This window comes from Bos javanicus, chromosome 2 (assembly GCF_032452875.1).
Source record: "Bos javanicus breed banteng chromosome 2, ARS-OSU_banteng_1.0, whole genome shotgun sequence".
In the NCBI taxonomy this organism is placed as follows: domain Eukaryota; kingdom Metazoa; phylum Chordata; class Mammalia; order Artiodactyla; family Bovidae; genus Bos; species Bos javanicus.
In genome coordinates, this window is record NC_083869.1 from 65591805 (window position 1) to 65619467 (window position 27663).

General features: G+C 38.5%; 1 protein-coding gene and 1 long non-coding RNA gene across 4 annotated transcripts in view; one reads left to right on the forward strand and one right to left on the reverse strand.

The window, feature by feature from the left end:
• Nucleotides 1-5571, reverse strand: part of LOC133261008 (uncharacterized) — a 90697-nt gene extending 85126 nt beyond the window's left edge. Inside the window, exon 1 of one of the 3 annotated variants that reach the window (XR_009741022.1) lies at nt 5377-5571. This is a non-coding gene — a long non-coding RNA (uncharacterized LOC133261008). The remainder of the gene's footprint in view (nt 1-5376) is intronic. The other 2 variants (XR_009741021.1, XR_009741020.1) reach the window with 2 other exon arrangements.
• ACTR3 (actin related protein 3) overlaps nt 4360-27663 on the forward strand; it is a 47706-nt gene continuing 24402 nt past the window's right edge. The window contains exons 1-2 of the mRNA XM_061439599.1: nt 4360-4792; nt 27492-27547. Of these exons, the coding sequence (XP_061295583.1) occupies nt 4749-4792; nt 27492-27547 (100 nt within the window). The 5' untranslated portion in view covers nt 4360-4748. The remainder of the gene's footprint in view (nt 4793-27491; nt 27548-27663) is intronic.

Consider the following 27663-nt stretch of genomic DNA (forward strand, 5'->3'; position numbering starts at 1 on the left):
ATATTTTGCACGATGGTAGCAGCTGCCGTCTATGGGGTTGCACAGAGTTGGACACGACTGAAGAGACTTAGCAGCAGCAGCAGCAGCGTTAAAAGAGTAAGCAGACGGGCCCCAAGATAATTTCTGTGAAAAGAGGGACAAACTTTAAAACTTTAGGTCTGTATAAGTAATAAGTAAAAGAGTCATTACTTTATAATTCAAGCATGTTCCTTTCGATCTTTTCATACAGTTGTTTTATAATTTGCAACATGCTTTTTAAAAATTTATGCTTTACAACAACTCTGTGAGTTACATATTCCTACCATTTTTTAAAGATGAAGAAACAGATTAATTTAAGAAGCTGACATTCAAGTCTCTTGATTCCAAGGTCAGTGCTCTCTCTACACACTAAGTTATTTAAGGTCACACGACTTGAGAAAGGAGAAGCCACCGTTCATAGCCATCATCCCCTATGACCACTGGGCTGCATGGACATCTTGACCATTTATCTAATCTGCCTTAATCAATGCTCTCTATAGATTTGATTGCTCTGACAACTTGCAAATAGTCACCTGTGCAACAAGTACCCAAGTTAATTTAAAAAAAAATAATATTGTTTCCCATTTTAAAATAATGGAAATGGAGTGCTGTGAAAGTCTTGGACATTTTAAGATTCAGAGACATTTGCTAAATTGATGTTAAAGAACAGGAATGACCTAGGAAATCTCATGGTAACCTGTAACCAGTATAGCAGTCAAAATTAAAGAATGCTTGTGGCATTATAACTTAAGAGTCCTGAAAAGGGGTCAGAACTGGGTTTTGATCTGGACTCTGTTCCTTAGTTTCTCTAAGATATTGGGAAAATCACTTAAACTCTCTGGGCTTCTGTATCATTTAGAGCTCTTAAATTTATGCAAGTAATGGAAACTGACTGCTGTTAACTTAGGCAAAAGGGGATTTATTGGAAGGATACTGTAAGATGGACAAATGCTTAAAAGGCTAGGAACTGGGTTTGGAAACTGACAAGAACAAAGCACCTAGTTGACCTGAACTGAAAGGAAAACCAGGGTACTAATAGGCAGCAATGAATTTAGGGCAGTCAAACAAATCCCACTCATCCACCACTGCTTTCCTTTTCATATCGATCAAGGATCATCCCCAAGAGGCCTTCTAGCTCTGACATCCTCTGCTTCTCAGTATTTGTAGAAGGGTAAGCAGGAAGAGGGGTGCATATGCAAACAGGGTGGTCAGAAATGCTTTGGCCGGATATGCCTCAGAAGGTTCTACATAGCTGAAGAAGGCTGAGCCACCACAGCGGTACAGATGCTGACCAATGTGGCATGCAGCAAGCAGGAAGTGGAAAGGGTCTTAAGCAGGCAAAGTGTTTGGGTAGGTGAGTTATGAGGAACCTCCACAGACAGTTTTCACAAGTGCTGGAAACTGAAACACTTCTAACAAGTCACTCCCTTTACAGACGAGGGACAGGTCTTGACTCTGTGAAAGAGACTGCAGCAGGTCTCCTCATGTCTACGGAATGAGACACAGTAACTACCATGAACACAAAGCTCATATTTGAATGTAATATACTGGTATACATTAAACAGTCTCTTGAATCAAACATTGAAAATGGGTAGCCTGTGGGTCAGATATGGTCTTCAAAAAATTAGTTACCAACAGATAAAAATACAGGTATTTCCAACTTTTCTTGAAAAAAAAAAAGGGAGGTTTTGGCAACACAAGGCCTACAATCTTACATAGCAACAATTTTCTACTGTCTTCTGTGGGCTCTCCACGTTGCCATACCCTCCTCATAGCCCTCTTCACTTATGAGGCTGCCTGCCTGGATCATTCTAGTTTCTGAACACTGATGTAATTACTTCCATGACAACCCACCCAAGGCCAGCATTTTGGACAGCCATTTTGAGGATCTATTGCTGTGGGCTTCCCTGAGCAGGAGAACTTCCCTGAGTTCAAGTTCCAAACCTCTGTTCTTGAGACCCCTTTGGTAAGATCCCGTTAGTCCAGACATACTACCTGTCATACTGGAAACAATCATTTGCTCTACGCCAACCAAACCACATCTCCATCTTCTGTCAGGGCCAATCTTCGGGCATCTGCTCTCCCCCAAAACCTTCAGTACTTGATGGTGGAAAAGGCAGCAAAGAGTCCTCATATACCATCTTGTATGTATAGTGAAAAAACAGAAGGTACCTGAACAAAGAATCACTTCTGTTTGACTTCTTGGAAGACAAATCTCTGAGGAAAGTGGCCCCTGAGATTTATTTATTTGTTTGTTTGTTTATTTCATATGAGTAGCTGTGGATGTACTGGGCACCAGTGGATGGTAATGATGATGATGCCCCTTAGTAAGTCTCCTTTGTACACATCTAATCCCATCTGGATGCTACTCCTCATATTTTCTATCTCTTAACGCCAACATCATATACGCTATATAAGCATTCACTTCACATCCATTCCTTACAAAGCAGGCAAAACATTTCCTTAAATCTCTGATGGATTCCAAGTTGCTTTTAGGCTAAACTTTAAGATGCTTTAAGAAGTCTACAAATCCTCGCATGATTTGATTCCTCCTTATCTCAGGCTTTACCTCCCATTCTGTCTTCTTCTCTGGCTCACTTCACTTTGAACACTTGGAACTTCTTTAAACTTGTGGAAGAAAAAAGGCTCATTCTCACCTCAGGGCCTGGACTCTTCTCACTTCCTGGAAGGCTCTCCCCTTCTTCCTCACTCTCCTCCCTATCTATCATCTTCCAGCCCTCAGTTTTTAAATGTTTCCCTGATAGCTCAGTTGGTAAAGAACTCGCCTGCAATGCAGGACACCCCAGTTTCATTCCTGGGTCAGGAAGATCCACTGGAGAAGGGATAGGCTACCCACTCCAGTATTCTTGGGCTTCGCTTCTGGCTCAGCTGGTATAAGAATCCGCCTGCAATGCAGGAGACCTGGGTTCACTCCCTAGGTTGGGAAGATACCCTGGAGAAGGGAAAGGCTACCCCCTCCAGGATCCTGGTCTAGAAAATTCCATGAACTGTATAGTCCATGGGGTCACAAAGAGTCGGACATAATTGAGCGACTTTCACTTTTGTCAGAGAAGCCTCTCCTACCTTTTGTTTCCCTCCCATTCACTCACCCCTCCTCCCCATTTCTCAGAGCCCTCTGCTTTATAATTTCTATTGCTCTTAATACAGTTTATATGTTTCTCCACTAAACTGTAAACTCTGCAGCGCGGAGAACCTGTTCATTTTGTGTCTACTGAATATTAACGGTCAGCATAGTCCCTGCCTTAATAGAATGGGTGAGCAATTCTTATTTGCCAAATGAATGAAAAGCTTAAATTACATTGCCCAGCCTGGTCTAACACCACTCTGTTATCTTCTGGAGTAATGAGACATCCTTTCTTAAGAAAAATATTTTTATTTCAGTCACCTATAAGTGAATCCACATGGTTTATCAGAAGGTAAACCAGAAGAGAAAAAAGCTAGTAACATTATAGGTTTCCTAGGTGGGGGGAGGTCCCAGACCAACACGTAGAAACTGGGTAGAAATGCAAATTACCAGGCCCCACTCCAGACCCCTTAGAGAACTCAGGGAATGTGGTTCAGCATTCTGTGCTGTAACAAGCCTTCCACGGAATTCTGATGCACACTTTGATAAGTTTAAATGCCATTTCTAGGCTTTCTAGTTTTTAATTTTTTTTAATTAAAATTTTTGGTCCTTAATCCGTGGTTTCATCCTTCAAGTAGAATAGCACAGTCTAAAACTACCCCGGAGAGTACTTTTTTCTCCTCATTCAAAGCCACCAAAAGCTTATATGTGTAAGTGTTTACCTGTACATTCCTGTGAGGTGTGCCTTCCTAGTGGGCACAGGCCTGCCCTCCGGGTGGCCTACAATCTAACCCTTGTGGTAACACTTGTAATGTGCCCCGTTGTAACAATGCACAAGTGTAACTGAAGAAAAAACAAAAACAAAAAACAATACCAAGGCAGAGGAGCCACGGCGCAAGCCTTTGTTCCTTTCTCCACCAACGGCTCACCCTCCGTCAGATATAGCTCTTTACCAACCAGAAAAGGAGCCGCTCAAGATATAAAAACGGATGGGTGCCGCTGACAAGGTTTTCAATTAGGCCGTTTTCCCCGGAGCACCGGAGGATAGTTGTGGCTGTGGAATGCGATTCCAACGCTTCCTCAACCTAGCACAGAAGTAATTGCAACGAAAAACCCCGTCCAGTTTCAGAAGGAGAATTGGAGGCTCGGGCAGACCTAGTCGCCCCTACCTGGAGAACACCCGAAGTGGACCACCTCACCTTCGGAATGGGAGCGGCAGCCGGCGGCGCTCCTCACTGCGCATGCTCTCTCGCCCCGCCCGCTCGGAGCCGGAAGGGGGAGCGCTCGAGGCCTAGGCCTGGCCTGGCCGGGGCGTCGGCACCGGCGGCCATCTTGGCTTCCCGGGGAAAGGCGGTGTGAGGGGAAGAAGTTGTAGGGTGGGGGCAGGAGTGAGGAGGAGGGGAGAGGGGGAGGAGGCCGCGGCGGGGCAGGGCGGGGACTGCCTGCCTGCCCGGGTTGCGGAAGTGGTAGCCGCTGACCGAGCCTGCTTCTCTCTCGCTACTGCTTCGGCTTCCCGGCTCCCCCCCAGACGGAGAGGGTGGCCCGGCCGTGGATGATCAGATAGCTTCTACCTCCCGCCGCCCATCCCTGGCCCCAACCGGCACGGAGCAGACGGCGGCAGCAGCAGCAGCAGGCGAGGAGGAAGATGGCGGGACGGCTGCCGGCCTGTGTTGTGGACTGTGGCACGGGGTAAGGGGGCTGATGGGCGGGGGTGGGGAAACTGAGGCGGAGGCAGGAAAATGGCGGGGCCAGGAGGAGGCCGGGAGATGAATGGAGCGGTAAGGTGCTGCCGCCGGCCGTGTCAGCCCGGGCCGCGCCGGGTGGCGAGGGGTGGGGCCCGCAGTCAGGGCCTCCCTCATCCCCCGCGCTTCACCCTCTGGGAGACGGGCGGCGGCGCGGGGCCCAGAAACCCCCCCGGGAGCGGCTTCCTCCGCGCGACCCTTCCCGGCCCTTCCCCCACCGCGGTGGGCAGCGCGGCCCGAGGGGCTGCGGGGACGGTCGCCTCCCCGGGGCCCGCGGTCGCGTGGGGGTGGTCGTCGAGCCCGGCGCAGCCGACCCTCCTTTGCCCGGTGCCCCTTCCTGCCCGTAGGTTTGGAGGCCGAGGGGAATGGAGCGCGGGGACTGGCCGGGCAAAGGAGCGAGAAAAGAGAAGCGCTCCTTTAGGTTTTGCAAGATTGCTGTGACAACATTCTACCCGGGGTGTGGGTGGGGAAAGGGAAGAATCGGACCCTGAAAATGGGAACCTAGATCGGGGTTTTCATTGGACCACCCACCTCCTCTTCCTTTTCGACTCCCGGTCTTTTCCATCTCCCACTACGTTCCTACCGGCCAAACAAGTCACATTTTAATTTGAGAGAAAGATGTCATGTGTTACTTCTCTTGCCTCAAAAAAGTCCCCCAGTGAGCAAGCGCGCTGCAACTTCCTTAGTTTTGTCAAAGCCGCTTCCTGCTTTCAGTCTTTTATACCCTTATAAGGTAGTTTTTCGTTTCCAACCTGAACACATCTTATTAGAACTTTCAAAATCAAGCAGTTTTCAAATAGGCTGAGATACTGGTACTAGGTATGAATTTCTGTGAACGTAAAAAGTATATTTGCGTTGCATGGAGAGGAAGGAGGGGAAGCACCCAGGAAAATTAAGTTGTATAGATTCATTCTGTGACCATGTCATAAGGAGAGAAGGAAGGTAATAGAGTTGTAAAGGAAGGTACTTGCTTTTCAAGGAGTTATTTATTATAGATCTGCAGTGTAGTTTACTAAAGTATATAACGGTGTGGAAGTGGTCGTTCCTTTTGTATTAATAGGCGTTTATAGCACACTTTATACTAACGTAGAAAATATTGCCTGTGTTTTAATGCAGAGTGACTGCTTTATGTTTCACTATTGGAAGTGTTTTCTTTTGTGCTTGTGAATACTGTCTGATACAGGATTACTTCTCCAATTCCCCCAGTTTTGGAGGGGGTTATGAGAAGTAGATTGTCAGCCTTTCCCTTCCCTTTTTACTCTTTAGCAAATATTGTTACTTAAAGGATGGTATACTCCTCACTCAGTTTGTTCTGTGTGAACTTTCTCTATAAGCCTCATAATCATACCTTTATGAAAGTGTGGCAGTTTGTAAAATCCCAGCCGTGCAGAAGGAAATAAGCGATTTATTAATATAATAAACCAGTGTCGTTTAGCCATGAAACTTGTATGTAGCTTTTTGATGGACGGCTGATTAAAGTTATTTTTCTTAATCCAGTTTTATTTCCTTAAACCAGTATTTTTTTTTTCCGCCTTCCTTCTTAGTCCAGTTGGTGAGTAGTTTTATGTTTAGGGTCAGTTTTAAAATTAGATTTGGCAGCTTGACTGAGAAAGAATTTTCAAGTATGTTTTGTTACAGTGAAAAATATTGTTACATAGTTAATATTCTATGCTTTAGTAATTATTGCCTTGTCAGTAAAATTAGTGTAGATAATTGTTGCCCTAATGGTAATATCTTAAGTAAGGTGTTAACTTTTTCTCATTTAATTTTTTCCCTTTTGAAATACAGTCTTGGTTATGTTTGAATTAGTATGCTGGCTATTTCTTTGAGGTTGACTATCTTTAAGTGCCTTTCTGATAGGGCAGCCTTGAATTTAAAACACAGACTGAGTGACTAGGAGGTGTGGGGGAGAGGGGTTCAATCTATACTTAGGATGCTGCCCATGCTTAGTGGTTGAGTTGTATCCGACTCCTTGTGGCCGGTGGACTGTAGCCTGCCAGGATCCTCTGTCCATGGAATTTTCCAGGCAAGAATACTGGAGTGAGTTGCCGTTTTCTACTCCAGGGGATTTTCCCCACCCAGGGATCAAACCTGTGTCTCCTGCATTGGCAGACAGATTCTTTACCACTGAGCCACCTGGGAAGCCCCTTATATTTAGGATATTTTTGCTTTAATGATCAGTTATTGATTATATTACTACATTAGTTTTATCTCATAGGGAGAGGTTGTTATCTGGACAGTCATGATTTAAATGAAACTGATCTAAGAGTTCTTGTTTCTTTTACCATCTGTCACTGTCTGAAATTCCACCTTTAGAGATCCATTTATTTATTTTTAATTTGATTGCCCATGCGAAATGTGAGATCTTAGTTCCCTGAGCAGGGATTGAACTCTTGCTTCCTGCATTGGAAACTGAGTGTTAACCACCAGGGAAGTTCCAGATATACACTTACTGTGGTTTTCAGAAGGCATTTTGGTCTTTCTTGTTGCCTATTAATACAAATCCTGCAAAGTTACACCTTCAACTTTAATAGCGTACAGAAGATAGCTCATTGAAATTGCACCTTTGATAAACATCTGTAAATAAGCCCTTAATATAGAGTTTTATGTTCCAGAGTACTGTAGTTTTCCAGATGCAAATTATGCACCTACAATGTGTGTGTTCTTTTGTACTTTAGAGAGTGCATTCATCAACCACAATTACCATTTACATAAGTGAAAAATTATAATGAGTTCAGATACTCATTCCATTTCATTATATAAGATAAGCAAAAGGTGATAAAAAGAATGGCTGTCTATGAAATTTGGTGGGCTTAGGTAAGAAAAGCTGTAAAAGTTAGGAAACAATGACATTTAATCCCCAAATTTAGAGATCCTCCAGTGATCCTTTATTTCAGCATAAGATAAAGAATCACCTAAGCACAGATCATAAAAGAAAATAATTCCTTTTAAAAAGAATTTAGAAAAAAATACTTCTTTCATATTGATACCATGTCTACATAGTTTTGGGTGGAATCTGTATTGGAATAGTAATGTAAAATAAAATCTGGGAACAGATTATTATTGATAGAGCAGGTTGCTTAAGAACTAAGGTGCGGACTCAAATGGGCTGGCTACCAGTGGTGAGGAAAACTTTTTTTTAAGCATTTAAAAAATATTGTAATACTTGTAAAGTTAAGATTATCCTAAGTTATCTTTTGCATATTTTCCCCCAGAATTCTTCAGCATTCAAGCCATATAAAGGAACTCCTTACATGCTTTTATTTTGTTATACTTGTTTGCAGAGCTGTGCATTGTGAAATTTCTTTCCCCTTTAATGTCTTTCCTTTTTTTTCCTAATAAATACTGTAAATTATTTCCATTAACAGAGTTATTATAGTCTTATTGTACATATATCCAAGAGCTCTTGGATATATTCGGATCTAGAATCAATTAAGCAGTTTTCCTAGTTGAGTTAAACTTCTTGGCCATCTTGAAATGTAAGCATAGTATTTTGTTGGAGTTGGTGGTTCATCTTGTAGTCACATTCTAGCTATTAGTACAGATAGGGTGTTCACGTTTGAGAGCAGTGCGGAAGAGCTGAGTGGGTGGGAGAAAATACAATTGGGAAGTCCTTGTTTCTTAAATAAATTCTGTATGTAATATGTAATAATAACGCTATTTTTCCAGTTGTCTTGAAGAGCAGAAACAGTCACAGTATCTAGTTGTTACCAAAACATTCATTAAAACTCTTACTACTTCATGGGTCTTGTTTTACATGCTGTTTGCAGTAAATATAACAGACATGCTCCTGTTGAAAAGTCAGATTCTTACTTGGTCATGTCTAAAATCTCTCCTTTCCTTTCCTTCCAGTCTTCTTCTGCCTGCCAATTTTGTGTTGGAATATTGACTTTGGATTGGGTATATGTTGTATCTAATGAACTTTTAAGCCTTATTGTAAAAGAGTTTGGAAATTTTACTTTTAAGCACAGAAGGGAAAGATCCACTAGTGGAGGATCTGTTGGTCAGGCTTTTCACTTATTTAATCTTGTGACAGCTATTTTTACCTCATCTTACAAGTGAGAAAATAGGATAGAGAATTTACTTTTTTGGTATCATGTAGTTAAGTGTGAGCGTTGCTATTTGCATTTAAGTTTATTTTATTATTATTTTTTTTTTTTGGTATTTAAGCCCCACGTTCTTTCTGTTAATACTGTGGGGACTCCTCTTAGGAACTATGCACATTGATTATTTGTATTAGTAAAGTTAACTCTATTCTTGCTTCAGTTCAGTTCAGTCGCTCAGTCGTGTCCGACTCTTTGCGACCCCATGAATCACAGCATGCCAGGACTCCCTGTCCATCACCATCTCCCGGAGTTCACTCAAACTCAAGTCCTTCGAGTCGGTGATGCCATCCAGCCATCTCATCTTCTGTCGTCCCCTCCTCCTCCTGCCCCCGATCCCTCCCAGCATCAGAGTCTTTTCATAATCTTATTTAAAAAATCCTAGCCTTACTAAGGCGATGGCACCCCACTCCAGTACTCTCGCCTGGAAAATCCCATGAACGGAGGAGCCTGGTAGGCTGCAGTCCATGGGGTCGCTGAGGGTCAGACACGACTGAGCGACCTAACTTTCACTTTTCACTTTCCTGCATTGGAGAAGGAAATGGCAACCCACTCCAGTGTTCTTGCCTGGAGAATCCCAGGGACGGGGGAGCCTGTTGGGCTGCCGTCTATGGGGTCGCACAGAGTTGGACACGACTGAAGTGACAGCAGCAGCCTTACTAATTCGGAGAAGGCAATGGCACCCCACTCCAGTACTCTTGCCTGGAAAATCCCATGGTTGGAGGAGCCTGGTAGGCTGCAGTCCATGGGGTTGCTAAGAGTCGGACATGACTGAGTGACTTCACTTTTCACTTTCGTGCATTGGAGAAGGAAATGGCAGCCCACTCTAGTGTTCTTGCCTGGAGAATCCCAGGGATGGGGGAGCCTGGTGGGCTGCTGTCTATAGGGTCGCACAGAGTCGGACATGACTGAAGTGACTTAGCAGCAGCAGTAGCAGCCTTACTAATTAGAGAAACCTTTCTGTGCAAATTTGACTTACTTTTGATTTTTCTTTTTCTGGATATGTGAATTCCCCGACTTATTTTGTCACTTTGTTTTAGAAATGATTAAATTTAATCTCCAGAAAAAATTTACTCCAGGTTTTGTTTATCAGGAAATACTAACAGCTAACATTTACCAAGAATTATGTGTCAAATGCTGTGCTAAATGTTCTGTGTTATCTCATTTACTTTTCATATTGGCTTGAGAAGTATTACCTCCGTTTTTAGACTGGGAAATGTAGGTTTAGAGAAGTTAAACTACTTGACTCAAGGTATTATAGCAAATACCTGTGGTAGAGACACTGTACTATGTAAGTCTCCTTACATAGAGGATGAGCTTTTGACAATTTTGAATCATTTAGATATTTTTTAAAAGAAAAATATATGTTGTTAAAAAGGCAGAAAGCAATGTAACTTAAGGATTACTTGCACAGGTGGAAAAACTGGTGTTGTCATATCAAGGCTAACTATATACTTAGCAGGGGGCTTTCCTGGTGGCTCAGTGGTAAAGAATCTGCTTGCAGTGCAGGAGACCCGGGTTCAGTATTCTTCCCGGTAGGATCCAATGGACGAGGAGCATGGCGGTCTACAGTCCATAGGGTTGCATAGATCCGACATGACTGAGCGACTAACACTTAAATACTTAGCAGGTCAGAAACTCTTGGAATTATAATGAAAATGTGTAGTACAATCAGCTCTCAAGAATCTCAATGAGACAAGAGTGAAAAATCATTAAAAAGAAATTAGAGGAGCTTTGTTGGTGGTCCTGTGGTTAAGAATCTGCTTTCCAGTGCAGAGCATTTGGGTTTCTAACCCTAGTTGGGGAACAAAGATCCCACATGCCTCAAAGCAACTACCTAGCCCTTGTGCCACAGTCAAGACCTGACAGCCATAAGTAAATAAATATTTCTAAAAGAATTTAGAGGATGTATAAGACTGTACTTAATCAGATGTTAAGATATTTCCTTTTCTGGCAGTAGTAATTCCTGTCCTATAGGTTAGTAAGGAAAGAAGAATTATTGTGGTCAGGATGAGTCGAGGAACTTGGAGTGAAGATAGGATATAAACTCTTCCTTTAAGGATTTGGATTGAGGCAGGGGAAGGAAAAGCACATATAGTGGGGAGTGGGGAGAGCTGTTTGTGTTTAGTCCTCTTAGCAAATGTTGCACCATTTCCCCTATGTTATGGATTGAAGTCTGTAATAACAGTGCAGATCTAGATTATGTAATGCGAAAGGTACTGACATTTATTGAGCTCTTCTTGTGTATCAGGTGTTCATTATATGGCAGGAAAGCTTTGATCAAAATAATTTTACTTGATAGGGCATAATAATCTAGTACACAGATGAGTGAATGTTGAAAATAGGGTTTTTAGAGTATTTCTGGAATGGAATTTAGTCGGATCAGGTGTAGAGGAGATAGTTGAGATGAATTTACCGGACTTGCTACATAGTAGGAACCTGAATCCTTGTTGAATGAATGAATGAATAAATGAGTGAATGAGCAATAATTAGGGATATAGTTTTTAAAAAGTGCATCAGAAACACCTTTTGCCCAGTGGTTCAGAATCTTATGGGTTGGGCCTAGGAGCATTTATTTAAATGGGCTCCCTGTGTGATTTTTAAGCACCCCTCTCAGTACCTGTTTTGCAGGAATTCTGAAATAGGGTGTTGGCAGTGGGAATGGAGAAGAGATCAATTTGGGAAAAGTTGCTGCTTTCCCTTTCTTTTGGCAGCTACATTGTTTTGTATGTTTTATTTATGGTTAGCAAGGGCTTTGTAGTCAGAGCTATTTTTGAGTTCAAGCTCTACCATTTTCTAGTTGTGTGATCTTGTACACTTCAGATTCTACAGATACTGTTTTTGTCACTTGGAGATCATAGTATCTTACGGAGTTTTAGTTTTTTGAGATAATACATGAAGATGGTTCAACCCAGTGCTTGGCAAATAGTAATAGTTCAATACATTGTAATCATTACAGTTATCAGTTAGCTCTGTCTTTTTATTGAATTGAAAAGTTCTTAAGGAAGGGAACACATTGTCTTATGCTTCTTATTTCCAACAGGCTTTGTCTACCATAGTTTTTTGCTCAGTCACAATATTTTTGTTGATTTGGAAGATGGAGGTATAGTTAGGGCTTGGCATTTGTTTCTGGTATATTGTAAATAGGAATCAATGAAGATTCCAGATTGTGAGTTTAGAGTGGGACATGAAGGAGTTGGTTTTGAGAAGCTGAGTAAGGTTGAAATTTGTATTTGTGAGCCATAATTGGAAATGTTCCAAGAGAAGTTAGCAATGTAGGAACTTCAGGAGTAAAGGTGGGGATTTGGCGGTCACCATTATAATTTTTAAATTGAAGCTAATAAGATGACAATTTAAAGAGAGAACAGAAAGGTTGAATATTTATCTTTCTTTTTTTGAAAAAAATCTTGGATATGTGGTCTGGCTTCTTGAACATCACAAAAAGAAGAATAAGAGAGCTCTGTGGCTTGACATGGTGAGTGATCTCATCCCACTTCTTAAGAGGCAAAGTGCTTAGAAGAATTTAGCTCAAGGTGGGTTATATTTTACTCCACAGTGTTTCTCCTAGTCCAGAATGCTCTAGTCTGGGATGGTTAAAATGTTTCTTTAGGCAATATATTTTCTTAAACAAAATTCCCTTGTAATAAAAGCATTGGAATGCTCACCTGCAGTTGTTTTGGAACTTATAGCCTCTTTTATGATAACTGTGGTCTATAATAGCCACTAACATAGAGGTAAGAGCAAAGCAGTCAAGTAATAATAGCGTTACATTAACATGCTTTCTAGCTTACCAAGAACTTAATAATTCATGAATTATTAAGGAATGGTGCAAGATAGGGTGATGTTATTGGATTAATGTTTTAAATCTGGTTCTTAAGTATGGTACCAATTAATACTATTTTTGTGTTGCTTGTTTTATGTCTTTGTGCTTGATCACTCAGTTATGTCTGACTGCAGCCCCATGGGCTTGTAGCTCGCCAGGCTCCTCTGTCCACGGAATTCTCCAGGCAAGAATACTGGAGCAGGTTGCCATTTCCTACTCCAGGGGATTTTCCCAACATAGGTATTGAACCCACATCTGTTGTGGCTCCTGCATTGGCAGACAGATTCTTTGCCACTAGCACCGCCAAGAAAGCACTTTATATCTTTATGTGTACCTTTATATCATAAAATATATAAAATGTGCCTGCATAACTGATTAATACCAGTGAAGAAAGACAAATAGTATCTTAATTTTTTTCAAAGGACAAAGTTTTATGGAATTTTAATAATTTTCTTTCAAAAGCTTTCCAAACTGTTCATTTAAACACAAGTCATCCTTGCAACCAGGAAGGGAACAGCCTTAAATATATCTGGTCACATTCTCTTTTTCACTCTTACTCCTTCTCTCGCTTCCTACTTACAAACCATACCCCAAAGGATATTTTCTTCATTTGTTCTAATGCTGAGCGTTTTATCTTTAAACATTCTCCTTGCAGGCTTCTTGCCCTTTGTGAAAGCGTGATACTTTTGAGAAGGATGTCTTTAACACTTTTTCGGTTATAGTAATTATGTGAATGAAAGGTTGCTAGAAGGAGGGTACGTCTTCAAAAGGGGAACTAGGATGCAAAATACCTTACAGTTTAGAGTTGGTTTGGAAGCTGTATAAAAATATAAACTATGTTTTTAATATTGGTCTATGACAAAACAGAAATGTGAGCCTACTTAAAGTTTTAAAATTCAATATAATTAAATACAGTGCACTTTTTCTTCTGCTATAAACATTTAAAAAATTAGGTTACTTTGAGGCTATAAAAATAGTATTTAATGTGTATTTGTAACACTTCACTTACACTTTAGTGAATGAAGAAAAGTGCCTAATTACTCACACAGAATTTTGGAGCTGAAAAAGACTTTGAAAAATAATTTAATCCACTCTTTATTTACAGATTAAACAGAGGTCCAGAGTTGAGAAATGTCTTTCAAGGCCCTTGTAAGGGTTTTATTTCTGAGATAACTTTTTATAACAGTTTCAGAAACCTTGCTAAATGGGTACTATTTATAATTATCTTTTTAAAGATGAGGAATGTGAGGTATGGTGAGCTTAAGTAACTTGCTCAGTTACGTAGTAGTCTACAATTGAGCCCTGTGGCAGTCTGACTCCAGGGCCCACTGCTGTACTACCCTAACTTGGGATATATTCAACAGGGATAGTTAAATTGTTCACCCAGTTTTTTGAATAGTGTTCAAAGTTTAAGCTACATATTTAGAAAAGCAAATTTCTACTTTTATTTCTTTATTAAAAAAATTTAAAGGATACTGTGTATTTATATATGGTTTCACTGGGTCATCGTTGCTACTTGCAAACTTTCCTAGTTGCGGCGAGTGGGGGCTACTCCATCACCGTGGCAGGCTTCTCACTGCGGTGGCTTCTCTTGTTGCAGAGCACAGGCTCTAGGCACATGGGCTTCAACAGTTGGGGCTGGCATGCTCTAGAACGTGGGCTCAGTAGTTGTGGTGCACGGGCTTAAGTTGCTTGTGGCATGTGGAATCCTTCTGGACCAGGGATCTAAGTGATGTCCCCTGCATTGGCAGGTGGATTCCTATCCACTGTACAACCAGGAAAGTCCTAAATTTCTACTTTAGAACTGCATTTTTTGGTGAGGGACGCAGGACTGTGCTGGGTCTTCCTTGCAGGGCACAGGCTTTCCCTAGTTACGGCCCAAGAGGGTTCCTCTAGTTGCAGTGTCCAGGCAGAGTTGCCCTCTGCATCTGGGGTCTTAATTCCCTGATCAGTGATCTAACCCCAAGTACCCTGCATTGAAAGCTGAATTCTTAACCATTGGACTGCCAGGAATGTCCCAGAACCGCTAACTTTGAACAAATATGAAATATATAGGGAGGTCTTTGTGACCAGTTCATTGGTTTTACTAACTGGAACCACATGTAAATTACATAGCATAGAATTATTTATTTAGCCTCACGAATATTATAAGGACATATATTGTATTTAACATAATAAAACTGACAATTGTTGGTTTATACAGGACAGCTCAATTAAGGAAATGATGTCTAATTACATATAACTTTAAAATGAAGAGCATATTTGTTAAGCTGCAATTTGAAGATAAACAATTGATGCATTTAAAAAGTCCTTCCTCATTAATGATGGCATAAAACACAGAAAGAAACGGTTGAACCCAAGAGTAAAACTAGCCTTAGAATCTAGGACTATAAAAATGATTTTTGTATTAGACTCAGAGGACTTAATACACATTTGCAATGTGTGTTAGGAATACAGTCTTAGGAGTAAAGTTTATAATCATAAGACAGTAAATGGTGGACATTTCACTCATGACTTTTTGATTTTATGGTCCATGTTCTTACCTCCCTACTAGTGTAAAGGTATTAAGTTTTAGCTCTAGAAGAATTGAAAGAATATTTCTGTTGATATTTAGGAGTCCAGATTCTTCCAGTCAGCGGTCTTGTACGTGTTTTTGTGTCAGGTTAAATAGTGACTTTCATGTAGTGAGAAGAGCATTGGAGGAGATTGGAAATGCTCTTTAAATAATTGCTGGTTATCTTTATAGCTAACATTTCCTGTTAACTAGATACTACCTTCTTGTTCTGAAAGTTCCTTAACACTACAAGTATAAAGAAAACTATAGCTAAGCTGAGAATTGACATATTATGAAATTTGACATTGGGATTCATTTGTATACCTCTTTTTTCATTTAAAATTTGAAAATCATTTGTTATTTTATAAAAATCTCTATGTGTACACTTTACTTTGTTTTTATAACATATTAAGGGTGGAAGCTGATCATTCGTACTGAGGTAAAATTCTTTCAACTTTAAATTAATGGTTCTCACTACCAAAAAATTTTGGAAAATGGATTGTACTGTTATTAAGGTTCTTTGCACTCTAAAGTTCTAGGGTCTAGGGTCTTTTATTTGTTTTGTTGTATGGTTTAAAATTGTTGCAACATTTAAAGTTAAAACTCTACTGCTGTTTTTCCCTTATGTAGTCTATAGAATCAAGTACACCATACTTAGTATAATAAATTCAGTTTATTCTTTTCTGGAATGATTTTTGTCCTAGCTTTCTATCCATTTCATTTTTGAAATGTGATTTTTTTCAAAGATTCTCTTTAATATTCTCATTTAATGGTTTGATGTCAGCAACTAATTGAGATCTTTAAGTAGTTTTTGCTGTGATATGTTTTTCAAAACAAAAAGAAAAGTGAACCATTGTATTAAGTAAAAAAAAGTACTTTTTGTCAACTAATGTTTTTAATAAGGAAACATGAATTTGTAGAATTAAAAGTAATACCCAACATGTGGGGTGCTACTGCTTTTATATTACAAGCATCACTGATTTTATTATTTAAAAATATTCTTTCATAAATTTATTCCTTTTAGAAAGATACAGTGAATAATATAACATATACCCCTATTTATTAGAATCATTACCTGGTAAAATTTTATATTTGTTTCATCTCTTTGTTTTTTAAGAATAAGAGAACATTATAAATGACTCTCCTCAAGCCCACTTTTCCCCTGCCCAGAAGCATTTAGGACTACAATAAATTAACCATTTTTTGTATAAATTTTTTTTTTTTTTTTTGCTGTTCATTTCTATCAGTCCAGGTCTTCCCTCACTCCCGACTTGATTACATTACCATTACTGCTCTTCTAGTCACTTTGATATAATTTCAGAAGTGCTTTTGAACTCTCTCTTTTATTGTATTCCTTTCTCATAAGCAATTTCTAACCTTGTTGCTCAAAACCAGCATTGTAGATTTTTTCTCATTGCTACTGCAGTCCAGGGAGATTTTTCTGTATATTCAACTTGCTTCCCTGGGCCACAAAGGAAAAAATTTGGTTTAATTTTTCTGAGTATTATATTGCCCTTATCAGTTTCATAAACTTAGTATAGCTTTGTCTTTTTCATTTTATGGTCTCTTTAAAAACCATTTAGAAATGACACTTTCTTTTTCTAAGTATAGGAAAGCTTAAAGAAAAAGAATCATTATTTCACTACCCAGGTAACCCAGTGACATGTTTTAAATTAAAGTAATATATATGCCTGTCTGTGTGTGAAATATCTCTGGAATACATAAATGATTGACTCTTGGGGTAGCAACAGACTGGTTAGTAGATCAGCCTTGTAGGGAAACTTTTTGTGTGGTAAAGATACTAACTTTAGTACTTCCTGTTTTATTTATTAAATTTTTTATCATGTGCTCATGTTACCTATTCAGAAATTCTTTTAAAAATAATTTATGTGTATGGTTATACTATTTAAGACAAGTGTTAATTTGAAAAACAAAATTCTGACATCCTGCTATCTGTGGGTAATCAGACTTTACTATTTCTTTTGTAGACTTTCAGAAGAAACCGTGTATATATATTCTAGCAATATATAATAGAATTATTCTTGATGTGTAATTTTATTTCTACTCTACATGTATATGTAAATTTTTGTTTGTAGTTGACAAAAATACTTGACATGAAAATATCAGAGTATTCACAACATGTATTTTTCCCTGTTTAGAACTAGGTTTGAAAGTATTTTTGAGACATTTTAAAGTAACAGTGTAATGTAATTAATACTAAAATACAGACTCACGTACATGCACAGGCACATACATACACACACACCATTTATTAAGACATAGCAAGTTGGAAGGCTTTAGGACTCTTCCTGATTTTGCCTGGGAATCATGCTGTGAAAATCAAATGTGTCCAAAAGGACTGATGAAAATGGAAGATTTGAAAAGGACCTTTGAAGAAACAAATGATTAGGATAAAACAAAAACAACAATGAAAAGAGGATGGAGCATTTATAAGTGCTAGGATTTATGTTTCTGTTCCCAAATACAATTTTCAAGACTTTATAATAGTTATTTCTTTCTGCTTCAGACATAACAGAGTGTATTGCAGGAGTTGAGAATTAAGAAAGTGAACTGTGGGTATCTAGATGAGTCTGAGAAGGTAAATAGGCATCAGATCATACATAGCTTGTTGAGGAGTAGTCTTCAAATCAGTGAAATTCATTGAGGTGTTCTAAAAAGCAGAGCCTTGGTTTTTTGTACTGTTAATCCATGTATGTGTGTGCAAGGCTCAGTTGTGTCCAACTCTTTGTGACCCCATGGACTATACAGTCCATGGAATTCTCCAGGCCAGAATACTGGAGTGGGTAGTCTTTCCCTTCTCCAGGGGATTGTCCCAACTCAGGGATCAATCTCAGGTCTCCCCCGTTGCAGGTGGATTCTTTACCAGCTGAGCCACAAGGGAAGCCCCTGTTAATCCATGCTTGACATTTAACTGTTAATAGGCACGTGCATTTAAGACTGTTATGTCTTCTTGATGAATTTATCGCTATATTATCATAAAATTTCTCTTACCTTTGGAATTACTCTTTTTCTTAAAAGTTTCATTCGATGTTAATATAGCCACTTCAGACTTATGCTTACTATTTGCCTTTCATCCATCTTTTTTCATTCTCCATCTTCATATTTAAAGTGTGTACCATGCAGACAATATATAGTTGGGGCTCCCTCTCTCTCTCTCTTTCTTCCTTTCTTCTCTTCCTTTTTCTTTCATCTGTACTGATTGTCTATCCCCTTTAATTGGAGAATATAGTCTATTACATTTAATGTAACAGTATAGTTGGATTTGGGTATGCCATTTTATTTTTTACTTAGTGTGAATAAAACTTAAGCAGAGTAGAACCCTTGTGTCTCGGTAGATTTATCAATACTAACTCTCTTGCCGCTCCCTCTACCTCATGGTGTAGTTATCATAGGTGTTACATCTACATATGTAACCCCACAATACAATTTAATTTTTGCTTTAAATACTCAAAAGTATGTCAAAAATTAAGCAGAAAAAAGTCTCATTTACCTGTTTACCATTTCTAATGTTTTTCATTAATACCACAGTTTCCCCTCTGGTGTCATTTCCCCTCAGCCTGAAGAACTTTCTTTAGCTCAGGTTTTAATGGCAATGGGTTTTCTTTTAACTAGAAAAATGTCTTTATTTCACTTTCTTTTTTTTTTTCTTTCTTTATTTCACTTTCATTGTTGAAGGATATTTTTGCTCTTAAAGATTTCTGGGTTGACTGTTTTTGTACCTCTTTCAGACTTAAGGAATATTACTTCACTATTTTTTGACTTCCATAGTTTCTCATAATAAGGTGCTGGTAATTTGAATTTTTTGTTCCTGTTATTGGGGCCTTTTTCTCTGGCTGCTTTTAAGATTTTTCTTTATCTTTGATTTTTAGTAGTTTAATTATGACATCCCTAAGGTTTCTTTGTGTTTTTTCTGTTTCTCCCCTCCCTCTCTCCTACCCACTTCCCTCCCAGCCTCCTCCTCCCCACCCTTCAGGAACTTCATTGTGTCACCTTTCATTTTTTGTTCCCTAAGTCTCTGAGGTCTGTTCTTTTCTCTTTGTGTCTATCTTTTTAATATTTTTCCTCTCTCTTTTCAGATTTTATAATTTTTACTGATCTGCCTTCAAGTTCATTGATTATTTCCTGTGTTGCCTCTGTTTTGCTTTGCTCATTCAGAGAACTTTTTGTACCTGGCATTGCATTTTTCAGTTCTGTTATTTCCATTTGCTCTTTTTACAGTTTTAGAGTTTCTTTGCTATTTATCATCAGTCATTACTACTTCATTGTGGTAGTCACAGCTGCTTTCATGGCTTTATCTGATAATTCTAACATTGGATTATTTCATCTTCTGTTGAGTGTCTTTTCCTTGGAAAATGGGTTACATTTTCCTGATTCTTCATATTAATAGAATAATTTTCGTGTGTATGAATTAACCAACCTTTTTTTGTTGTTGTTGTTCTCTTGTTGATGAATATATGCTTTGCTTCCAGTTTTGGGCCATCACGAATAATGCTCTTGTGAACAAATGTGCACATATCTTTGTGTGGGCATATGTTTTTATTTTTCTTGGGTGTATACCTAGAAGTCGGATCGCTGGATCATATGGTAAATGAATGTTTAACTGTTTTCCAAAGTGGCTATTTACAAATGATTTTGATTTTCTGTCATTTCAACTAGAAATGTATGAAATTTATCTCAGTGTACTTTTAATTTGCTTTTTTTAAGCCCTGTGGAGTTGAGCATCTTTTTGTTTGTAGCCATTTACATTTCTTTTTCTTAAGTGGTTAGTGTCTTTTACCTTTCCTTCCCTTATTTCCTCTTCCTTTCTTTGCCTTGTTGTCATCACCTTCTAGTTTTAGTGTTTACATGTAGGTCTTTGATTTATTTTGAGTTGTATGTGGTATAAGATTAAAGTCCAGTTTTCTTAGCACCATTTCTTGAAAAGACTGTCGTTTCACTGAATAGTTTTGGCACCCTTGTCAAAAATTATTCAACTGTATATGGCAGGGTTTATTTCCAGGCTTTGTTCTATTCCAGTTGGTCTATATGTCTGTCAGGCCACACAGTTTTGATTACTGTAAATTTTTAAGTTTGAAATCAGGAAGTGTGAGACCTCCAACTTTGTTCTTTTTCAGGATCGTTTTAGCTGTTGAGATTGCATGTGAATTTTAGAATAGATTTTCCATTTCTCCCCCCAAAATTGTTGGAATTTTGATAGCAATCACATGGGTCTGTAGGTGGATTTCAGTAAATAGCTTGTTGTTGTGCAAGTTTGACCCATGTCTGAGTCGTGTACCAAATAATGTTATCCAGATGGCAAATTTAAGAAAAATCCAAGCTATTTAATCTCATGTCTGTCTGAAGGAAGATTTTTTTCCTGAAGGTGTTACTGAGCAGTGAGGCCAAATGAACCGAAACATTGAGTTTGGAGCAGAGAAAGGTTTATTGCAGGGCCATGCAAGGAGACTGGTACCTTGTGCCTCCCAAACCCTTAACTCCTTGAAAGGTTTCAGCAAAGCACTTTTAAAGGCAAAACGATGGAGTGGTATGTTGGCAACTGTTCACATACGTCAGGTTATTTCTGTAAGCCTTGAAGACCAAAGATTTCTGCAACTTTTTATCTCTATATGAATAAGGAGGTATTATACTCTAAAAGGTCAAAGAAGCCTTGAGAATCTGTTATCCTGTGTATTTCAGATTATAGGCAATGTTTTTTTATTTTTACAAAAGTGCGGAGCTAGCATGACTAAGCATAGGAAACAAAGCACAAAGGTTAATAAAGTATATAAAAGGAACAGCTCTAATATGGAGTCAGATTTGTTCTTCCCTGTTACAAGGGAAGTTTAGAAAGATTTGGTGTGTGTATGTGTGTGAATGTTTGAAATTTAGTATAATTTAGTTAACTGTTATTTTCCCAATATGCTTAATTATATAAGTGACTTTTTGAACACCCCAAAAACTTAGTAGAAAATTGCAAGGGCTGTGGAAAAATAAAGTGTACTGACAGAATATATGAATTCAAAACAAAAATTTGCCTTGTAAATGTAAGGTTAGAAATGGTTTACTGTGCTATTTGGTCAGTATTTGTTTTTAAGTCTAAGGAACAGTATTATAACTAAGAGAAGAACGTGTGTATGCCTAGAGAAATTATTTTTTTTCAAACTTTTAACTTTGTATTGGGTCCAGAGAAATTCTTAATATGAAAAAGTTTGATTTGAAATGTTTCCTTTACTATAAAAATTGAATTAATTGTGAGAGAAGAGTTTTTTTGAGTAAGAAAAAAAATGAGAGAAGCTCTTCTGCCATCTACTTATACAGTGTTTCTTCTCTGGTGACTGGAGAATTTTGACAGCTCATTGTAAAAATACCTTAAATCAGTCATTTCAAATGTAAAACCTGATAATATTTTAATATTAAGTTAGGTTAATGAAAAGCTAGTTATATTTGAAAGCTCTAAACAAATTTAGTATTTAAAGTCTTTCCTGTTTTTTTTCTTATATTAATATAAAGAAAATTTAAGTGAAGTTTTAAAGCAAACCTCTTATAGCTATATTCTCAAATCCCCTCCAGTTTATTTATATGTGCTCTACAAATACTACTGTATCTTGTATGCATTGATATGTAAAGGGTTGGAAAGCTTTTTAGAAGCTAAACAACTTGTAAAATTACGTAAACTAGGACATTTCCCCTTACATTTCTTAAAAATGGGTGTAAATATTGTCCTCTATGATAATCTCAAGTATTATTATATAGTGGTCTCTATCTGGTGTATCTAGACTAGAAGATTTTGTTCTTTGGGGTATTATTTAAATCCAGGGCAGTAGAACATTGTGTATGTGTTTTCAGTTGCTCAGTCATGTCCTACCGTTTGCCACCCCATGGACTGTAGCCCCCCAGGATCCCCCAGGACTGTAGCCCCCCAGGCTCCTACTGGAGTGGGTTGCCATTTCCTACTCCAAGTAGAACATTAGTAAATATATTTGGCTGCTGTTCCCCCCATTCCCCCAGTTAAAAAATTATTTTGCTAGATTTGTTTTAAATTTAATAGAAATGATTAAATGTTATGGTGTATCCATATAGTTGATATATTATCTGTAGTTACCTTCATGTTTGGGGGAAGAACATACTTGTTTTGATTATGTCTTGACTTTTGTATTAAGTTTATTATATCCTTCTTTCAGTGTTTGTTTTGAGAGTAGATTATTGCTGAATATGCTCAACCTAGGGAATTTTACTTTGATCAGGAATAGAGTATTGATTTACCTGGTGAACTTGTTAAATGGAAGTTTCTTACGGTAATGTGGTTTCTACTTCAAGTTTCTTACTGTTATTCTTGGGAAATGGTATTACACACATAAAAATAACATAGGCTTATATATATATGTTCATCAAGTGGTTGAGAGAAGTTTATTGAAAGAAAGGATGACTCTTAGTTAAAATGATTAGGAAAGGCTTCATGAAAGACTCTTAAGCTGTGATCTGAGGTTTTTGAGAGGGTGCAGTGAGAGCACAGATAATACGTGAGGGAGAACGTGCAAGTCATGTAGGGGAAAATGAGGAATAGGTACAGTGGGCTTTGAGTTGGGTTCGTGGAAGTAAGTGATGGGAGACACTTTTAAAGTTGAATTGAGGATTATTTTGGAGAATCTTAATACTTAGCTGAAGGAGTCAGAGTCATAATTTTTTATCTACAAGGTACTTTACGAACTATTTACAGTGGCTCATTTTATAGACACAGAAACAAGTTCTAATCTTGTGGGTCATAGAGCCTCATTTGAAGATTTTTGTTAGGCAGTGACTTTTCAGGGAGATTATCCTCCTTTGTGAGGGTCATAGAACTGGAAGGAAGTCTTTCTGTTCTGTTAGGGTACTGTTGTATATAATTGCTTGAACAGCTTTGGGAATAAAATGGAAGGGACTGGATGAAAGAATAATTAGTATTCATTTTGCCACTGTGTTGGTAAGACAGTAGTGTCTTTTAGGGTTTTATAGCCTCAGGCAGCTTTAGACTGACTTGGTTTAACCAAGTCTTTGTTTTGATAAGGTTAAAGTAGTTCTTTTTTCCCACTGTGGATGGAGTGGGACAAGGTATACTGTTGGCTCTCTTCCTTTCAGTGTCATGGTAGCCTCTACTTTATCCAGTACTGCTTCCTAGGTGGTGCAGTAAAGAATCTGCCTGCCAATGCAGGAGGTATAAGAGAGGTGGGTTCGATTCCCTGGGTTGGGTGTATCCACTGGAGTAGGAAATGGCAACCCACTCCAATATTCTTGCCTCCAAAATTCCATGGACAGAGGAGCCTGCCAGGCTACCATCTGTGGGGTCACAAAATGACTGAGCACACACACATACCCTTTTACTTCAAGTAGGTTACTGTTAGTTTTAGTGAGTTCAGTGGGCACAGATTATTCATGTTAGTTGATGGTGGTTTTGTGTGTTTGAATAATTCTAATTTTTTTGTACCGAAACCAGAGGGTGTGAGCAAGTGGTTCAATCATGCTGACCTCCATCTATTACAGGAGTTCTATTCTACCACAGTTGAAGGTTTTACATTAAGAAGAGACTGATTTGGAAGTATAAAAAGTGTGGGCATTAGCCCTCTGTGACAACCCACACTCTTGTCTGTGAAGTATGTTTTTCCCAAGACTAGTCTTGCCTTATGAGATGGCTCACACTCTGTCTGTGGAGTATGTTTCTCTCTAAATAAATCCACTTCTTGTCTTTAAAAAAAAAAAAAAAGACAGTGAAAGGGTTGAAAAAATAGATACAAGCACTAATCTGAAAAATCTTCTACAGACTAACTTTCATTTATGAATACAGGGATAATTTGTATCATAGTGATAAGCCAAAGAATTGATGCTTTTGAACTGTGCTGTTGGAGAAGACTTGAGAGGCCCTTGGACTGTAAGCAGATCCAACCAGTCCATCCTAAAGGAGATCAGTCCTGGGTGTTCATTGGAAGGACTGATGTTGAAGCTGTAACTCCAATACTTTGGCCACCTGATGCGAAGAGCTGATTCATTTGAAAAGACACTGATGCTGGGAGGGATTGGGGGCAGGAAGAAAAGGGGATGACAGAGGATGAGATGGTTGGATGGCATAACCGACTCAGTGGACATGACATGGGTTTGGTGGACTCCGGGAGTTGGTGATGGACAGGGAGGCCTGATGTGCTACAGTTCGTGGGGTCGCAAAGAGTCAGACACAACTGAGCAACTGAAGTGAACTGATAAGTATTTAGAAGTTCAGTTATCTGCATGGCCTTTATCTGATTATTGGGGAATGGAAATTTTGGAGAGAATGCATGGACAGAGTAATTAGAGTTGACATGTATTAAGTGTGTCCTTTATGCCAGGTGCTGTGCTTAATGGTTTACCTTGTTCTCCTATTAAATACCCTTAACAGTCATAAGTTACTGCTCTTTATTTTACAAATGAAGGAATTAAGGCTTAGGAATTATTAGTAAACAATACTTGTACTCACAAGGGCAGAGGTAATCAACTATGTGGGAGGTTGTGAAAGTTTTCTTATAAAAGCAGTGGCATTTAACCCGGAACAGTGTTGATAGTGGCTCTTTGGCATGGCATGAGTTGGTCTTTTTGGAAATTGTTAGTATTTTTATGGTTTGGTAGTGTGGTGTGGTGTCAGGGCTGCTGGAAAAGGTTGTCAGGAGCCAAATATTAAAGGGGGTCTTTTGTATGTCCTGCAAAGAAGTTTTATTTATTTTTATAACGTATACAGTATGGAATCTTTGTAGAGATTTGGTCAGTGGAGCAGTATCACATTGTGAACAGTTTATGTTCTCCCCTTATTTTTAATGTTTTAGTTTGTTTAGCACTTTCAGATCTTGAACTTAATTTGGGGGCTAAAATGTACTCCAAAGAGAGATCTTCCCAATATTAAAAAATATTTATGCTGAAACTATTAAAATCCAAGAATATCACAGTAATTTACCTGCCTCCTGTTTAGCAGTGTGTTTGAATATAGAGTCAAACTCTGTCTGTGGAGTGTGTTTCTCAAAATATTGTAATGTAAATACTTTCTTTTTAAAGCCTGCTTATAGCCAAAAAGTATCCAGCTGTCTCCTAAGTAGCCCCCAACATGCTGCTTGTGGAAGCTCCGCTTTTCTAGACATCCTTGTTGTTATTTTGTTAATGTTGATTAGTCACTAAACCCCGTCCAACTCTTTTAGTGACCCTCTGGACTGTAGCTGGCCAGGCTCCTCTGTCCATGGGATTTCCCAGGCAAGAATACTGGATTGGTTGCCATTTTCTTCTACAGGGGATCTTCCCGACCCAGGGATTGAACCCATGTCTCCTGCATTGGCAGGCAGATTCTTTACTGCTGAGCCACCAGGAAAGCCATTGTAAGACTGTAGGTTGAATCTTTTACGGCAAACACTATAAAATTTATACTTTTTTTTTGAGTAGTAATGAATTCAAATGGTATGAAATAATATGTGATAAAAAAAAAACTTTTTACCCTTGCCTGTTACTTAGTTCTGTCCTCTAGAGACAACCAAAATTATGAATTTCTTAATACTCTTCCAGAGATATTCTGTGCTTATACAGCGAAATATGTTTTACCTGTACCCTTTACTTTTTTACAAATGTCACATTGTTCAGTACCTTGATTTTGTTCAGTTAACAAAAGCATTTTGGAGTTTGTTCCATATCTGTACATAAAGAGCTTTTTCAATCACTTTTTAATAGTTACCTAATATTCTATGGTTTAAACATAACATATTTAATAAGCTTCTCATTTGATGGCTCTTTATTTTCACTTTTGCTATTATAAGCAAGATTGTAATGAAACGCCTTATTCTGTGTTATTTTGTACATTATGAATATCCCTATAGGATCAGTTTCTAGAAATGCAGTTTCTCATGAAAAGCTGTGTGTACTCAGTTACTCAGTTGTGTCCGACTCTTTGTGACCCCATAGACTCTAGCCCTTCAGGCTCCTCTGTCCATGGAATTTTCCAGGCAAGAATACTGGAGTGGGTTGCCATTTCCTCCTTCAGGGGGTCTCCCTGACTCATTCCTGCCTTGGGAGGCAAATTCTTTACCACTGACCCACCTGGGAAGAAACAGGGGACACAGAAAGACCCTAAAGCTTCATAGATTCCTGCTTAGTTTTAATGACTTGTAGCCAGGTAGCCAGTTGCCTGGCTTTATAAAAAGTAAGATTATAGTTACTAGCTGCCAGCAGATACTGTTTTGATAATGTCCAATGGCATCCAAGCCTGACACGTCTCAGAAAACTCAGCTTGTTAGCAATGCAAAGACTAGCCTGAAATTACACCCATTGTGTCACCTCGTTATTTCTTTGGATGTCTGAACCATAGTTACTCTGAGTTTTGACTTTTAATATTTTTCTTATTAGCCAAAGCAGATATCATCTTTAACAATATTAGTGTTTCTCTGTGTATGAGAAGATGCAGGAATTGGGACTCATAAAATCTTTTCCTGAAGATATCCAACTCTCTGAAGGCCTGTTCTGCCAGTTTTTCCAGAGCACAGAATGCCTGATTCCTGATCTCCACCCTAATCTTTCAGTGGTGTTGAAGGTCAGCAGCTGCAGTGGCCATGATTTAATCTTTGTAGAGGTAGATGGCAACTGCCAGTTTCCAGTTGGCAGGGTCCCTTCGTGTCATAAATTTGACCGTGATTTGAGGCTGCTATTTCGTCCTGTTGTGCTGAGAATGCTCATTCCCAGGTCTGGCAGAGATATTGCTTATAGGCCACTCAGTGTGCTCTTACTGGACTAGGTCATAAAACACTATCCAAAATTCTCTGGACCACCTATATTACCAGCCTCTCGATCCAAGAAAACATTCCCTCTTGTTGCTTCTTCCATATCTAGTTTCACTGTTAAAATCATTGACCTCTTATGGAACTATATATTATTTTATCAGAGGCTTAATCACCCATTTGGTAATATAAGAGATAGCAGTTTTGTAAAACAGTTGAAATACAAATAACAAATAAAAGTTATGGGTACTTATAATTTTGAAAGTAGAAATGTTTAAATAAATTGAAGCTATGGGATTTTGTATAGTATTCACCCAGAATGGAATCTTGCTTTGTAACAAATATAAATCTAAGAATTAAATTCATAATTGCCAAGATATTAGTGAAATACTTATAAAATTCTTTTTGTTTTTCAGGTATACAAAATTAGGATATGCTGGAAATACGGAACCACAGTTTATCATCCCTTCCTGTAAGTATTTCTTTTAAGTCATAAATAAGCTGACTTAATATCTTTTTCTTGATAAAGTAAAAAAGAAAATAATCATTTCAACACTCTTTAAGATTTAGTCCTTTATAAACATGATT